Source organism: Microtus ochrogaster, unplaced genomic scaffold (genome assembly GCF_000317375.1).
Source record: "Microtus ochrogaster isolate Prairie Vole_2 unplaced genomic scaffold, MicOch1.0 UNK2, whole genome shotgun sequence".
Taxonomy (NCBI): Eukaryota; Metazoa; Chordata; class Mammalia; order Rodentia; family Cricetidae; genus Microtus; species Microtus ochrogaster.
In genome coordinates this window covers 17771089-17787169 of record NW_004949100.1, presented here as the reverse complement: position 1 = coordinate 17787169, position 16081 = coordinate 17771089, and the positions used below count along the sequence as shown (strand labels likewise).

The 16081-nt window shown below is 43.0% G+C and overlaps 1 protein-coding gene across 2 annotated transcripts in view; it reads right to left on the bottom strand.

Moving 5' to 3' along the window:
* Window positions 1–6912: 6912 nt before the first annotated feature.
* Window positions 6913–16081, bottom strand: part of Adarb2 (adenosine deaminase, RNA specific B2 (inactive)) — a 560555-nt gene continuing 551386 nt past the window's right edge. Inside the window, exons 9-10 of one of the 2 annotated variants that reach the window (XM_026788353.1) lie at window positions 11823–12001; window positions 6913–8632 (exon numbers count right to left, since the gene is read on the bottom strand). In XM_026788353.1, the coding sequence (XP_026644154.1) occupies window positions 8456–8632; window positions 11823–12001 (356 nt within the window). In that variant the 3' untranslated portion in view covers window positions 6913–8455. The remainder of the gene's footprint in view (window positions 8633–11822; window positions 12002–16081) is intronic. The other variant, XM_026788354.1, reaches the window with a different exon arrangement.

The window sequence follows — 16081 nt, the reverse complement described above, 5'->3', positions numbered from 1 at the left end:
TCATCATGTTAAACTTGACTATGGGAACTTGATTTAATAGCTCCAAAGTAGACAAGAGTGTGATCAATCACAGGGCTTAACATCCTCTGCGGTGGTCATTTTGTCCTTCAACCTTCATGTGCACTGATCGCATTTTAAGAGTAGCAGTAGATTTTAGTTCCTTTCCTTGGGAACAGACACTTAGCTGAAACCTTTTACTAAGACAATATATCATAAACTTCATGTTCCGTGCTTCAAAAAAAAAAATCTCAAGAAGAAAGAAAAATGCCACAAGAAAGATATATCTGCTCTAGGCTAGGGCAGGCAGGGGGCCTGACTGGCTGGAGGAATGCTTTGGGCATGGATGTAAAACATTTAAAGATGTTACCAAGGCTCTGATCACTCATTCCCAAGCATGATAAATCCCCGCCCCCAACCCTGTAACAGGGTTCTCCTGTAAGCAATATTAAACAATGGGGAGCAGGGCAGAAAGACATTTTGGGAGATAATATAAATGAGTTCAGAGACCAGTCTCTGCTGCAGATGAGAAACAGTTCCTATCACCGGCCAGTACTCGCGTTCTTTAGGTTTGGTAATGCCAGTAGGATAGCTTCAGATGCACTTGAGAACTTACCTTGAACATCTCTCAGCCACACTTTCGAACATCCTTCTTTTGTTTGTTCTTTGAGACAGGTTGCCACTATATAGCCCAGGCTGTCCTAACATGTACAATTCTCTTGCCTCAGCTACTTTAGTGTCAGATGACAGGTGTGAACCATCATGCTTACCTTTAAAAATATCGGTGTTTATTGTTTTTTATTTATCATCTGTTTTATTATATGAGAACAGGGTTTCCCCCACACATATGGCTGTGCATCACATGTATACCCTGTACCCTCAGTGCAGAGGGCATCAGGTTCCGTGAAAATAGAACCACAGATAGTCATGACCTGCCACAGGAGTGCTGGAAACTGAACCTTGGTTCTCTGATCTTAACTACTGAGCCCTTTCTCCAGCACAGACTTTTTTTTTTGTATACTGGGCATTAAACCTAAGGGCTTATACATGCCAGTCAAGAACTGTACCGTTGAACTATATCCCTAAGCCTCAGGAGGTATCCTTTATCTCCTACTAGAAATCCTACCCTTTTATTATTCCTTCCACTAGGGATAACCGACTATCAGACCTAAGAAATGAGAAGCTCAGGGCTGGGGAATGGTCCCAAGGATAAAGTGCTGGTTGTGCAGGTATGAGGATTGGAGTTTGGATCTACATCATCCACATAAAAGCCAGGTGGATGTGGTGGCCCACTTGTAATTCCAGCCCTCAGGAGATGAAGCAAGGGACCTCTGTGGCGAGCTCGCTACTTAGACTAGCCAAATTGATCAGTTTCAGATTCAGCAAGGGACCCTGTCTTAATAAATAAAATGATTCTTGATTAAGGAAGACATCCAACATCAACCTGTGGCCTACACATGCATCTGAGTGCTTTTGTGTGCACATATTCACACCTCCCCCACACACCATGAGAAGCTCTTTAGAATACTGATTCTAAGTTGAGAATGGAGGAACTCAGTCTTCTCATAATCTGTTTCAGACTCCATCTCTGCCTTTTTCTAGGATATCATGTGCTCTTACCTAAGCGTTACTCTTGGTAATATAAAACAGACCGAAGAAAATGGAAGAAATCCTTACTCTGGATTAAAGGGCTTGTGTATGTGTAGATACATTCTAAGATAAGGATGAAACAAAAGATCAGTCTTTCAAATGATCATAAAGGAGACCTCTGTTCAGCATATTTTTAATTTTTGCCTATTCCCAGGGTAATGGGAGAAAAATCAAAGCTCTTTTCAATAGCAAATGTCCCTTCCTGAACATATTTGGCTCCAAGCTTATGTCTCTGGAAAGAAGCAAAATGTGCTATTGAGATGGATCGAACTTCCGAATGTCCAGTCATGCAGATTTAGATAGAGTTGAGGCTATAAACATCCTCAAGTGAAGCTTTAGGCTTATCTTATGCCCTGGTATCCACTAGGATCAATGTTTGACAGTATAATTGTCAGCCACTGCCATATTTCATATGCTGTGGAAAATCACGGTGGAGAACTGAGAACATATTGAGTCTTTACAATGTGTTGCCTGTTCAAAGCATTGTAACACAGACTTCTTTGATTTCCCTGGGAAATCCGGTGAAACTGTAGATACGTCTTGTTTCCAACACTCAATCGTGAGAAAACTGAGGTTCAAAGTCATGCATGAAGTCACTCATTCCACGTCCCCCAGGTAAAATAAATCACTGACTCAAGACTTGGAGACAAGTATCTTCGTTCCTAGTTCCATGATAATTTAACTAGTTTGATTACATCAACTCTGAAAGGGCAGCATCTGGGCTAATGATTGTTACTCTGGCATGTTCTGACAGCTAACATAATTATTATTAGATGAAAAAGATTTTAGAGCAAATATTCTATTTCTTTGAAGAGGATGGACCCTCCTGAGGCTTTTCTAAGCCCTGGACATCACAGTATTCTAGAGACTCCTTAATACACAGCTTGATGAAAAAGGCCTGACAACCCAGGGAAGAACAACTTTACTTGATATTTTTATTCACTTAAGAGAAACATTCACTTATCAGGTATCACCAAAGTGCAATTTACAGAACTCAGAAGAGGCAAATTAACATATGTAAATTCATATTGTAAGGTTTTGGATTTTTATTTTACAAATATTACAAATATACATCCATTGATACAATATTGCCATTCAATCATGCTTTTTTATGTACATACCTTCAACTAAGAATGACTATTTTTTAAAGTTCATTTTACTTAAAAAGTGCTGAAAATTAGCTGGGCACCTCTGGGAAAGATTTGATCAAATTGATTCACAGACTTCCAGGTGATAGAAATCAGGTGCCCATGTGAAGGAGGCACTAGAATCCAGATCATTTTGTATTTATTTTGAAAAGGGTGCATCATCTCTCAAACCATTTAGAAAATGATGAGTTGGGAAATAAGGTGATATTTTCTCCAGGCTTTGAGACTGTACACTTCCCTGCAGGGGTGATATCGTTTGGTTTAAATTTCTTGAGATGTGGTTATCTGTGATTCTTTTGGTTGGAGGTCAGCTGACATGGACATGCTCTGGGAATCCAGAATGATCATTGTAAATCCCCATAGTCATGCTGTCACATGAACACTTAGGGAGCTTCCTGACTGTGGGTACCAGTATGCCTGCTACTTCACTCCTCTACAGGTATAGACCAGAACAAAGAGAGCAGAAGTTTAGTAGGAGGGAAGTGCAACAGGAATGTGGTGTGGGGAGGTGGGTGAGAAAAGAATCTAAAGAAGTAAAATTGCTGGGAGAATGAACATCTCCATTTTCGGTTTCTCCAGACTTGGGTTTGGAGAAAGGATATGGGACAATGCTCTGCTCTCCATGACCTCTCTCTAGTGGCCTCCATCTATGTTTCTGTTTCCTTGTTTTTCCACCATCATTTATCTGATTCAAACTTTGTCAAAGAAGTTTGACAAGAGCCCCATTGTTTCCAGAAATAGTTGTGTTTCCATGTTTAACTATGACTCAGGACCACAGACAGCGCCCAGGGCCCACCCTTTCCCGAGCCCTCCACTGAAGTGCCCCAGTCCCCACTGTCATCCCTAACAACACTTCATCGCTTCTCCCCCATCACCTCCAGCTAAGGGTTGGTTCTTGGAGGCATATCCTTTCCTGAGGCAGCACTTTGAGTTCTCTACTCCTTCACGAACTCTGCGAAAACCCAAAGCTGGGATTCTTCTTCAAAATGTTCAGCGTACTAGACTTCTTAGTCCTATACAAGACTGTAGATTCTGAAAACTGTCCTCAATAAGAGTGATGGAGAAATAGGTATTTCTGAATGCTAAGACTTTGGCCGGAAAATGTGGTTACAACAGCCAACTGGTAGTACATAAAAAGAAAGACATTTTCTAAATTTTTTTTGGTTGCTATTAGAAAGTGATATTTATTATCTTTTGGGCCAATTAGGTCATTTTTTATTAGAATGGCCTCTTGAAAATGATCATAGAAGTCTCCCTAAATAAAAAAGTCTACTCTATTTAAATTTCAGTTGTCTTTTTAAATTTTTTAAACAAGATACTATAGACTCATCTTGAAATTTATAATCTAAAAATAGGATTTCATCAAAATACTGTAACTATTCTATTCTGGGAATTGATATACTATGTATTTACTATTTATGGCTCATCAAATATGGTAAACACTATACAAAAAGCATTTAAATTTATTGGTAAGAACTGTCCTGTGAAAAGGAAATTATATGGGAAAAATATGAGCTATGCATCTTTTAGAAAAGCATCTTAGCCTGACATTTGTGAGGGACAAGACATCACAAAATCAGTAGTGACATGATAGATATATACAGGTACAAAGAGGATCACAGAAATCAAAAGGAAGCGATTGTCAGAGATTTTCAAATCTTTTCCTGGGCAAAAAACAAAATTCAAAGAAATCTTAAATTCAGTAACTTGATATTATACATTGTTGTGAAATCTTTTGCTGGAGGTGGATGAGCAGCGTTTCTGTGTCCTCATGGACTTAATCATGAGATTCAGTCCTGTGGAAAGACTCATAAATGAACAGACATTGGCTTTTTGACTGAGAACCAGGCAGGGAACCTTAAATCGCTTATCTCCCCAATAGGAAAGCAACATGTTTTGGAAGCAGATAAAGATGCTGTTGACTTCTATTTGGATTTTAGGAGTGAGACTTAAAGGGTGTAGATACAGAAGACAAGATTTGCAAACAAAGGGTGCAATGATCAAAGAGATCTGGGGGTAGTTTTGAGATAAATCAGGTGGATAAGGAACAGCCAAGGTGGCTAAGATACCTGCCTGTTCTCTTTATATTCTACCCACATTCTTTTTGATTTGTTTGACTGCATTTGCTTTCGGGATGACCAAAAGATAAATATAACCTATGTGTGTTTCTTTCTTACAGAAACTTCAGATGGGGTGTTTCTGAGCTGCTTCCAAGTCACCAACCCAGTAGCTAAAATGCAGGGAAGCCTAAAGTAGGGTTGGGATGCTTTTGTGGAGACCAAAGTGAGAAAAATCTTTTGCTATTTACTCTTTCAGGGTTTATTCATGTACACCAGATCCCATGACTGGCTACTTCTGAAGTGGGTTGGGTTTCTGTAGGTCAGGTGTAGCTCATATATGTCTCAGTATGGGTAGGTGTGAAATTCTGATGTAGCTACCTGTCTGCTCCAAATAATAAATGTCACAGGACTTTTATTCTTCCCCTTAATGTCTCTTTGTTTTTTCCCATTTCTTGAAGATTATCTTTTCCTGACCTCTGCTTCTCAGCATGTGGCAGGGTTCACTTTAGATAGTTTCAGCAGCTCTCTTTTCCTTGACTAGATTCAGGGACTCCCTGCTTCCTTCTCATCTCCCTCCTGTCACACTCACTCTGACAAGGATCTTGCGAGATGATGGTCAACTATTAAACAAGTATTTTCTGTGATGTCTCTTTGGAGACGCCCTAGTGTCTTAAAATCCCATTTGCAGCATCAGAAACATCTCTTCCTGCTATACACATATCTGGATCCCTAGCGCTCCTCGCTAGGAATTGCCTGTTGACTTAATAAGTGATTCTCAGGGAAGTTGGCTCAGTGGCTAAGAGCATCTTCCAGAGGACCCAAGTTTGATTCCCAGCACCCACATAAAGTATCTCCAAACTGTCTGTAATCCTAGCTCCAGCAACTCTGACACCCTCTTCATCCTCCTGCAGCCTCCTGCACACACATGCACAAACCCTCCAGCCCACATAATTAAAACCAGTAAGCAAATTTCTATGCTAGTGCTAAGGGGTAGAACCACTTCAGTGGGTGGCTTTATTTTAAAGGAGATATTCATCTTTAGGAAAGTTTGGATTGCTCCTGAGAAAACAGTACCTTAGACACCATGAGTCATGGCACTAGACCTGCAATTTTTGCACATGGTGGTGCTCACTGTTGGGCAATCGACTGCTTCCCATGTCTCTTGCACAGGCCAAAGGGGTGGCATTTCCTGGGGATACTTGCAAGTTGTCCTATTTTTCCTCTTTCCATCACATGATGGAAATATTTAGGATCCTGCAGTTAATGCCATTTTTTTAAATAATCGATAACACTGTTTGAAGCACACTGTTATGAAGTGTTGTGTATTCTGCATTCCATCCCTCAAAACACAAATAATTTGAGGGAGGTCTTATATTTCAGCCAGGAAGTAACAGTACCGAATGGTTGAGAGACAACACATAAGCCACAACTCAGCTCTTAAGGTTTCAAGCTTCCTCCCAGTTATACACCAAGTTATCAGAGATCACTACAAGCTGGCCCTTGACTGTAGCCTTTTCACTGAGTGCAGATTCCATTTTCCTCAGTACTTATACTTGTATTTGCATTTCTTTGAAAGTTTATCTTGAAAATGCTTTTATAATGGTGTTTATATTCTTTTCTCAAAGGATGTTAGTGATAAATGTGGTCTCATATTAAATCCAAGGAGTTAGTATTTCCACTCTTCTTTTTCTTGTAACAGCTACAATTTAATATATTTCATGTTTACCTCGTTCTTATGATATCTGCAATATATGTTAAAATATTACATGCTGTAATGGTTGAGTTCTTATTGAGGATTGATGAGCTGGAATTCCACTCAGGAATTCCATGTCCTAAAAGTGGTTCCTCCTGCCGGGCGGTGGTGGCGCACGCCTTTAATCCCAGCACTCGGGAGGCAGAGGCAGGCGGATCTCTGTGAGTTCGAGACCAGCCTGGTCTACAAGAGCTAGTTCCAGGACAGGCTCCAAAGCCACAGAGAAACCCTGTCTCGAAAAACCAAAAAAAAAAAAAAAAAAAAAGTGGTTCCTTCTATACTTTGTAAGCAAAACAAAAACCAATAATGCAGTTCAGATGGGGTTAAAAAGGATTTATTTATTTTTATTTTATATATATGATAGTTTGCCCACATGTATATAAGTGTATCGCATGGGTGCATGGAGCCCTCAGAGGCCAGAAGAGGGTGTCATAAGCACTGAATCTGGAGTTATGGATGCAAGCTGCTATATGAGTGTTGGGAATTGAACCAGAGTCTTCTCTAGGAGCATCAAATGCTCTTCACTGCTGAGCCATCTCTACAGCCCATAAGATGGGATATTTTTAAATAAAAAAGATTACACACATGTTAACTAACTTGATGAATATTGGAAATGAGCTCCAAGTAGAAAAATTAATTCAAGGAACTTGGTTTGACTAAAAATATGTTACCAACATGCCTCCCTTTGTCTGCATCTTCTCCTCTTAGGGACGATGATATAGGTTAAATATTAAAGAGATCTATGCTTAGCTATGAACTTTGATGCACATTCTAAAAGTGGAATAATTCTGTCTCTTTAATTTTGGCAGCTATGATAAATCACAACTATTCTTGTTAAAATTATTATTATTTTATTCATGCAAGATGATGATTAAGAAATCTAAAATGATAGAGTAGCTCCTCAAACCTAAAGATTTTGTTGAGTGTTTTATGTGTGTGTGTGTGTGTGTGTGTGTGTGTGTGTGTGTATGTGTATGTATGCTTTCTTTATTTTAACAATTCATTTTAAAATTCAGAACTTTCTCTAAGACTCGGTTTTATTACTATTACCTAATGTAGAGATTATTGGGTCGTAGTTATAACCATTCTGCAGTTCTCACTTCCATGGCTGTCATATGTGCGAAAACAATGGAAATTTTGCAATCAAGGAATAGGCCTGGGTTTGTTTGAAACATTCTACAACTGGGCAGATGAAAAGCAGTTTTCTTAGATCATAGATCACGACTCTTCTGTGTCTTAGTTAACTATCCCTTTGTGTCATAAACAGGGTTTTCATTGACTTTAGTTGCTCGTTAACAGTGTCCATCTCAAGAACTTTTGAAAGACGGTGGAAAGGCCTGAATGGATAATGAAAACAATTCAGCATTCATTCCTGTTGGGTTCTTTGGAGTTAAAGAGCCCATGGCTTTTCTTTTCACCTGTGGCTTATATGGAAGCCATATAAACTTGTGTTGGGGAGACTCGATCACACCTCTAGAGAGGCCCATGAAAGGGGAGGGAAGCACGGAGGATGGGGCATGAGGCTGCACGTAAGGACTACTTTCCAATCTTGCTTCTGAGCTCCCCTTGCCTGAAGAGATTCTTTCCTTTTGACACCAGGAAGGGATGGGGCTAATGCAATAGTGCTTCTACCTCAAGCTATGTGGACAGAGTTCTTGGAACTAACAACCCAGGGAGAAGCAGCATGAACAAAACTCAAATCTAGTCTCCGATCCAGACATGAACACGTGTGTTCCTGAACACTGAAGGAGAACAATGTTAAGAGTCAATGGACACACCACACCACCATACAATGGCGTCTCCTCCAGGCGTTTCGCTCTGCTCCAACAGCAAAGGAGTCTAGCAACTTAGAGACTTAGTAGAAACTGATCTTGCTCTGGTGGTTTTCTCACCCAGGTGCCAAGACCAGCTTTCTGAAAAGCCTTGAAGAGCTGCTGTTTAACAGACTGGTAGGTGTGAGCCCCCAGCTTGGCCTCACAGTACATAGACGGTGTGTCTCCAAGACTGGGGATCCGTGTGCTTAGCTGTGGAGAGAAGGAGGATGTGAATTCAACCAGTCATAGTAACATGAGGAGTTTCACAAGCAAAATACCAGCTTAGTCCCAACCCTTGTCATTTGTCTCCTTTGCTGTACAGTACAGCTGCAGGGCCTGAGAAGATGGCTCGTTTGGGAAAGGCCTGCCTCTCAAGCATGAGGACTGAGTTCGGATCCCTAGCATCTGTGTCAAGAACTGCATGTGTTTGTTCATGTCTATAATCCCAGCCCTGGGAAGGTGGAGACAGGCATTGCCTGAGACTTGTCGGCTGGCTAGTCTAGGCACTTGATGGGTTTCAGGTTCAGTGAGAGACCCTGTATCAGAAAATAAGGAGAAGCAATCAAGGAAGACATTCAACATGGACTTTCGGCCCCAAACTCATGTCACACGCACCCTCCCTCCTGTATGTGTGAACTCATACACACATAAACACATGAGAAAACAAAACAAAACAAACTGAAGGGCAGTTATTTGAATTCTGTTGGGAAACTGTGTGAAAAACCCAATTGTTAAGGATACTTTGCTTTATCAGAAGAGCAGAGGATAACATATGACATATGATTCCCATATGACATAACATATGACTCACCTCCTAGTAAGAATTTAATACTGCTTTTTTAGCTGGGTGTGATGATGCACACCTGTAATCTCAGCAGTTTAGAGGCTGAGTCAGGAGGCTGCCGTGTGTTTAAGGCCGGCCTGGGATACATAGGAAGACACTGACTCAAAATGAACAAAAACCCCAAACTTAGCAAAGCCCAGAAAGAGATAGAGGACGTAGCTCTGAGGGAAACAGGCCAGGGAAAGATCACAGAACTTGGATCATGTAGGCAACTCCCACGAGGAGATGAGGAAGTACTTGGAAATTGTTGAGTAGAGCCTTGAGGGAGCAGAGAGTTTAAGTGTCATGGTATTAACAATTTCAATCTGGGGAGTGCCCAAGTGGACTGAGAGACTTTGTCAGAGATAAATGTCCCAAATCACAGAGGAGAGGTGCCGCTTTCCACACGATGGTGGCCCAGTAAGGCATGAGGAAGCTTCCTGACACACCAGAGTGGCTTTTGTAGAAAAAGTAGACAAAGTAGACAAAGCAGAGCCAATAATAAAACCACTGGTTTATCTATTCTTTCCAAAGGATTGCTAGGGTAGGTTTGTGCACTAACAGCATCATGGCAGGTAGGAGAGAAGAGGGCCTTTGAGTTGTGTTGTTCATTAACTAGAAAGGCAGTGAAAGTAGGATGTTATCAGGCTTCTGAGTCATAGGAGGCAAAAGGTGGAGCAAAGCAAGGCAGGGAGAACATATCCATCGATGTCCTCAGTTCCCCAACAGGACAGAAAGACGGAGGGCAGGCCTGTGGTAGGGGAGCTTCCCATAACACTACACTCTTCCCAGAGGGTTTGCAGATCAATGTGTCCACTCTGTGGCCGGTGCCACAGAGAACAAGAAAAGGACCTACTTGTTCAGCAAGACAAGAAGAGCCAGTGCTTCTCCAGACCTTCCAAAGTCCTTGGAAGAAGTGAGACATGGGAAAAGGGGTAAGTGTGGGCATGCTGGAGGCAGAGCGTTCTAGCCAGAACTGGAGTATATGGTGCCATATGCCCATATCTGCATGGTTGTGGCAGAGGAAGCTTACTGCCAAACTCTTAGATAACTGTAATTTTTTTTAACATTCTCTGAGTAGGTAAAAATGCTTAAGCATTTCTATGCCTGCTATTCTACTGGTTGATATACCAATCCAAACTCTATTATTGGGTGTGTATTTCATATGGGTGCACATGTGTGCAGGTGCACAGAGACCCAGAGGCCAACCTCAGGAGTAATGCTCTTCAGAAGGTGCCAACTTTGTCCCCTCCCCTTAGAGAGACCACTAAGATAGGGTGTCTCACTGGCCTAGAGCTGTGTGGTTAGGCTAGGCTGACTGGCTGGACAGCTAGCCCCAGGAACCCACCTGTCTCTACCACCCCAGTTCTGGGACCAATAGTGCCACCATGTTGGGTGTTTTCACATGGTTTCTGGGGCTTTAACTCAAGACCTAGTGCTTGCGTGGCCAGGGTTTCATTGACTGAGCTTTGTCCCAATACAAAAAATGAGCAAAATACCTTTTTTCCATTATCTTAGTTTTATCTGTATTTTATTATAATCTGCTGTGCTTTAAAAGTACATAAAAGTCTGCATTTCAGTCTTAACACTCCAAATGTAGTTATTTTATGTTTATAAATGGAAAGCAGATTCTAAAACATTGCTCTAGTAGAAATGGGTAGCCTTCTGGGTTGGAAAAAATTGCTACTTCTGACAGCCACTATCTTTGAAAATTAGTGGGAAATCACCTACTTCCCTCTCTCCCTCCTTTTCCCTCTCTCTCTTCACTTTGTGTGTGTGTGTGTGTGTGTGTGTGTGTGTGTATGCTGCGATATGCATTTGGAAGTCGGAAGGCAAGTCACAGATGTCAGTTCTCTTCTTTTATTGTGTAAGTCTTGAGGACTGAACTTTGGTCCTCGGGCTTGGTAGCAAGGGCTTTTACCCACTCAGCCACTTTGTCAGCCTTTATATTCTTTCTGAGAAGTAGTTTCTTTATATCTGAACTTGGAATAATATTAATTTTTCTCTTTTTAATGTTTTAAGAAGAATTTATTATTTTATTTTATTTTATGTGTATATGCATGGGTCTGGGTGTATATATTCACACCACATGAGTGCAGTGCCTGCAGAAGCCAAAAGAGGGCACTGGATCCCTTGAAACTGGAGCTACAGACAGTTGTGTGTGGCCATGAGATTTCTGAACTGACCCCTGGTCTCTCCTAGAGGAGCTAGTATACTTAACCACATGGTCTTCTCTCTCTATGTACCTTTCTTATGACACACTGCGAAAACCAATCGGCACAGTGCCTGGTGGCATTAGCTGGCCCAACAATAACCTCTTTTGTTGCTTGATTTCACAGAGACATACTTCCCAAGCCCTGAGAACCACATTTGGGTAGCAGAGCTGGTAAGCGTGTGGAGGAAATTCCTGGACAGTCAGCTGGAGAAAGGGCACTAACCCTGGGGATCCGTTTGCATGTCCTGTCTCACAATGACTACAGATCAAATGATGTTCTAGTTCCCTGGAGCTTCCTCAGGAGTTTAACCAGAGCCTAGGTACAGCCAATTTTCTCCCCAGAAAGGACCGGTGCGACCTACCCTACCATGCAGCCGTGCCCACCGAGCAGAAAACACGTGCTTGCAGAGCCGGGATGAGCCCCCACAGCTCCTCTTCCCAGTTGTGGCATTAATGATCTCCAGGTCGGCACTGCCCACGATCCAGTTGGCACTGAACTGGGGAGACTTTCCTGGCTGCCGGGCCTCGGTGTTACTCACGCCTGTCAAGAGAGAAATAGAAAGTAGTCAAGCATTTATGTTCTTCAGCTGAAACAGGGCTCCCGGGAGAGCAGGTAATGGGAGCTAAAGCTTGTGTTTGAACTGGGACGAGACATTCGCATAAATATCGTCTTGCTTTTCTTCTTTAAAACTTAGTTACATTGAAGTTTCACTGTCTGGCTGGAGGTTGGAAGTCAAGTCCAACTCTGAAGAGAGCCTTGAATTGGAATTCATTGCCGGACCTGCTGTTAACCTTTTAATCGGAAGGATTTTATGGGTAGATTTTTGCCCCTCTTCTGGGAATGTCTGTTGAATGAATTAATGAGCAAGCAAAACCATTTGAAAATTCTAGGAATGTGAGCTTATTGGGCACCTACTGGATACCCAAAACACAAGGTTAGCCAAAAATTCTTTAAAGGCTCTTAGGCTTATGGTTTGGTTATGAGGAAGAGACCCTCAGATTTAATAAAGGAGCTATAAGAGCTATATATTTAGGATAACCAGTCAAGCAATACAGTCTGTAAAAGCATTGATGAGATTCAGTGTGAGATGAGAATAGAAATCCATTTATTGCAAAGTTACTAAGAATTTCAAGCCAGGCCTGTGGTTCAGGCTAAGGCAAGAGGATAACATGTTCAAGGCTTGGTTGGGCTACAAATTGTGGTTAAGGACAGCTGGAGTAACTCAGCAAGATCTCGTTTCCAAATAAGGAAGAAACAGGAAGAGGCCTAGGGATACACAACACGGGTTAGAGTACTTGTCTAGCACGTGAGAAGTCCCAGCATCAGTTCTTAGCATAGCAACATCATTTCTCAAGATGACAGCATAGCATTAAACCAAGCTCAGGTTATTCTAAGTAAGCTTCCCATGTGCCTGAGTGTGTCTTTTGACCCTTGAAGAATCTGGTAGTGCCTAGGAGGCTCCCAGAATTCTCATGAAAACCCTTGTTTTACGGTGCACCTCTCTTACCCTGTTGGACCATTGTGCTTTGATGTTCTGATGTGGGATTCCCCTCTGTAGGCTGAGAATATGTTTTATTACCATTGGTTAAGAAAGAAGCTGCTTTGGCCTATGACAGGACAGAATATAGGTAGGTGGGAAAACTAAGCTGAATGCAGGGAGAAAGAAGGCAGAGTCAGGCAGATGCCACATAGTTGCTGAAGGAGAGAGAAGCAAGCCTGTCATAGAGGAAATAAGATATGGAGAAAATGAGGTAACACCACGGCCACATGGCAATACACAGACTAATAGAAATGGGTTAATTTAAAATGTAAGGGCTAGCTAGAAATATGCCTGAGTCATTTGTCAAACAGCATTGTAATTAATATAGTTTTTGTGTGATTATTCAGGTCTGGGTGGCCGGGAAATGAAAAAGCAGTCTCTGTTTACAGTGCTCAGGTGGGGCATGACCCTTACACAGTAGAGCATAGGGAGAAAGTCAAGACTTTCTACTCTGGGTGATAGTCTCTGGTCAGCATGGGGTTTCATGCTTTCCACATTATATTCTGAGCTCCAGCCTCACCTCCTGCCTGACTGTCTCACAGGGCTCCTCATTATGATGAGGACTTCCTGGAAATGTTGGGGTGAGTTTTCTGGTAACTACAATGAACACCTGCCCTCTCTGATCATATCAAGTGCCCAACACAGCCAAGAGTCTGGAGGTTTCTTATTTGTCTCTCTGCTATTTTTCTTGAGGGTTATGGTTGCTGACCCTTGATATCTAGGGAGAGATCATCTAAATAAAAACACAGGTAGGAGACATGTGGCCCAGATGGTTTCCACAGCAACCCCATGCATAACAAATCACACCCTCCTAAGTTCTGTGGGATCTATGGTATGGCCCAATCTTTACTCGGAGTTTTGGGGAGCCACCCTGAAAGTTAGCAGACAATGAAGTCAATCTCTGGTCCAGGCACTTCAGTGATGCTCTGAAGAGTTTGGTTTCCAGCCTGGAAGCCCTTGTCAGTTGCCCTCTCTTCATGCCTCTTGCATCTCTCATCCTCCACGGTGCCTATAACTTCAGCTGCAAGCATCTTGCAGCTCCACAGGTCCAAATGCAGCCCAGATAGATCTCTCTCTCCTCTTGTGTAGTTTTAGCATGGGAAGGTCAAACCTGTTACTTATCCATCCCTGCATGTCCACTTCTGTTTCTCTAGCCATGGACACTAGACAGATGGACCCACGAACAGATGTTTCCAGCCCATAGCTAGCTCCATGCAGTCAAGGACAGCTATGAATGCAGCCCACCACAAACTCATTACTTTTTTCAGTTCTGTGACAAAATACCTGACAACAAGCAATTTAAGGAAGGAAGAACTGTTTTCCTGGCTTACAGTTGGAGGAGACACACTCCATTGTGGTGGGGAAGGCGTGACAGGCAACAGTGGGAAGCCGGCTGGTCATATTGCCTCCACGGACAGGGGGCAAAAGGAAGTGAGGTTGGGTTTATACAATCTCAAGACCTGAATCTCACTTCCTTCAGCCGGGCTCTACTTGTGAAAGGTTCCACAGCCTTCCTACACAGTCCCAGCAGATGGGAACCAATTATTACATGAGTCTATGGGGGGACATTTCACATTCAAACCACAACACTCAAAGCATTGCTATTTTTTTTTGTAACTTGCATGATTCTTCCACATGAATTTCGTAGAAAACATTGTGCCAAATTTTCAAAAGAATGGACATACCTGAGAGTTTTTCTTAGTTTGCCCATTTATCATATGAGTGCCTGGAGGCTGCAGGGGGCACCAAAGGTTTTGGCAAGAGCGTTTGGTCCAGTAGGATGGCTGCTCAGGAGTCCCCGGGATGCACTACACTTAGTAGAGAAGCCCACATGTTGGGAAGCAGTCCAGGTATAAATCACGACTGGGTGAGAGCACCAGAGGGCAGGGGCCTATATTCAACTCCGTGTAAGGGGGCAGCTCTTCTCTCCGCGGGACATCTGCTCACACCGTGCGCTACACAGTCTCAGACTTCAGGATCCTCCCGTGTCCCCAGCTCCGCCCCAGTCTTCTTGGATAGAACGGAGGCATGCTCTCTCGGTGCATGGTCGTTTAGCTTTGCTGGTTGCCACCTAAACAGCCCAGCTCTCAGACTGAAAGTCACCCTGTGACCTTCTGGTCATGGATGGACAACGTTTGACATTCAGGCAAATTTCATCCACATCAGCTCTTTTCCTTAGAAGTGGTTCATTGTCGTGGCTACTCACCCCTGAGAGCTAGGCAGGGGGGACAATCTGGCCCATTGGCAGCCATGGACTGTCCTACTGGGCAGGGACCATCTCGGCAGGAAGAGACAGCTGCTGAGGTCAGGGACGACTGGGTATGAAGAGATGCGATCACTGCTTTGGAATTGTGGGCAGCCAGACTCAGCAGCCTGGCATCTCCTCCATCTCTGCAGGTTCCCCTGCCCCTCCCCAGTCTCTCATCCCTCTGGTTTTTGTACTGGTATTGACCACTGAAGCATGCATTTGGGGCGTCTCCAAAATCCTAAACTCTAAATTCAGAGGAAAGCCTTCTGATGTCTGAGGTCAACACACACGACCTGCCTGCTACCTTGCAATTCAATACACCCCCTCCCCCAACCCCCCGCCCGTTCTCTTCCTATTACTGCTTTCCTGGAGACAACATTGAGTTTTGCCTTTGGCTCTCAGCAAGCAGACACCTGTCTTGGAGACGGCTCAACCGTGAACTGGCTGGACGCTGCTCTCAACACCCTTGCCTGCCAGACTCACCAGAGCCCAGACAGTCCAGGGAGGCAGCCGCGAACATTCTTGTGTCTACACGTGAAGAAAGTGGGGGAAGGAAGGGAAGAGTGCTATCCAATGGATGGAAGGCACAGGCCGGCAGACTTGGACTAAATATGGAAACAAGACTCCAGACTTCAGAACCGCAGAGACTTGGTTTCCAGCCTGTCTTTGGCCTTTGGTACACATCATTCATTCCCTTTTGATTGCCGATGATGGCAACTTCATTTCGTAAGGTTAGGTGAAGATGACTTGAGACAGAACATTTTCTGAACATCAAATGCTCTAGTAATTATTATTCAGAGGAAGATTGGAAGGTCACCTCTAGTTTGTCTAG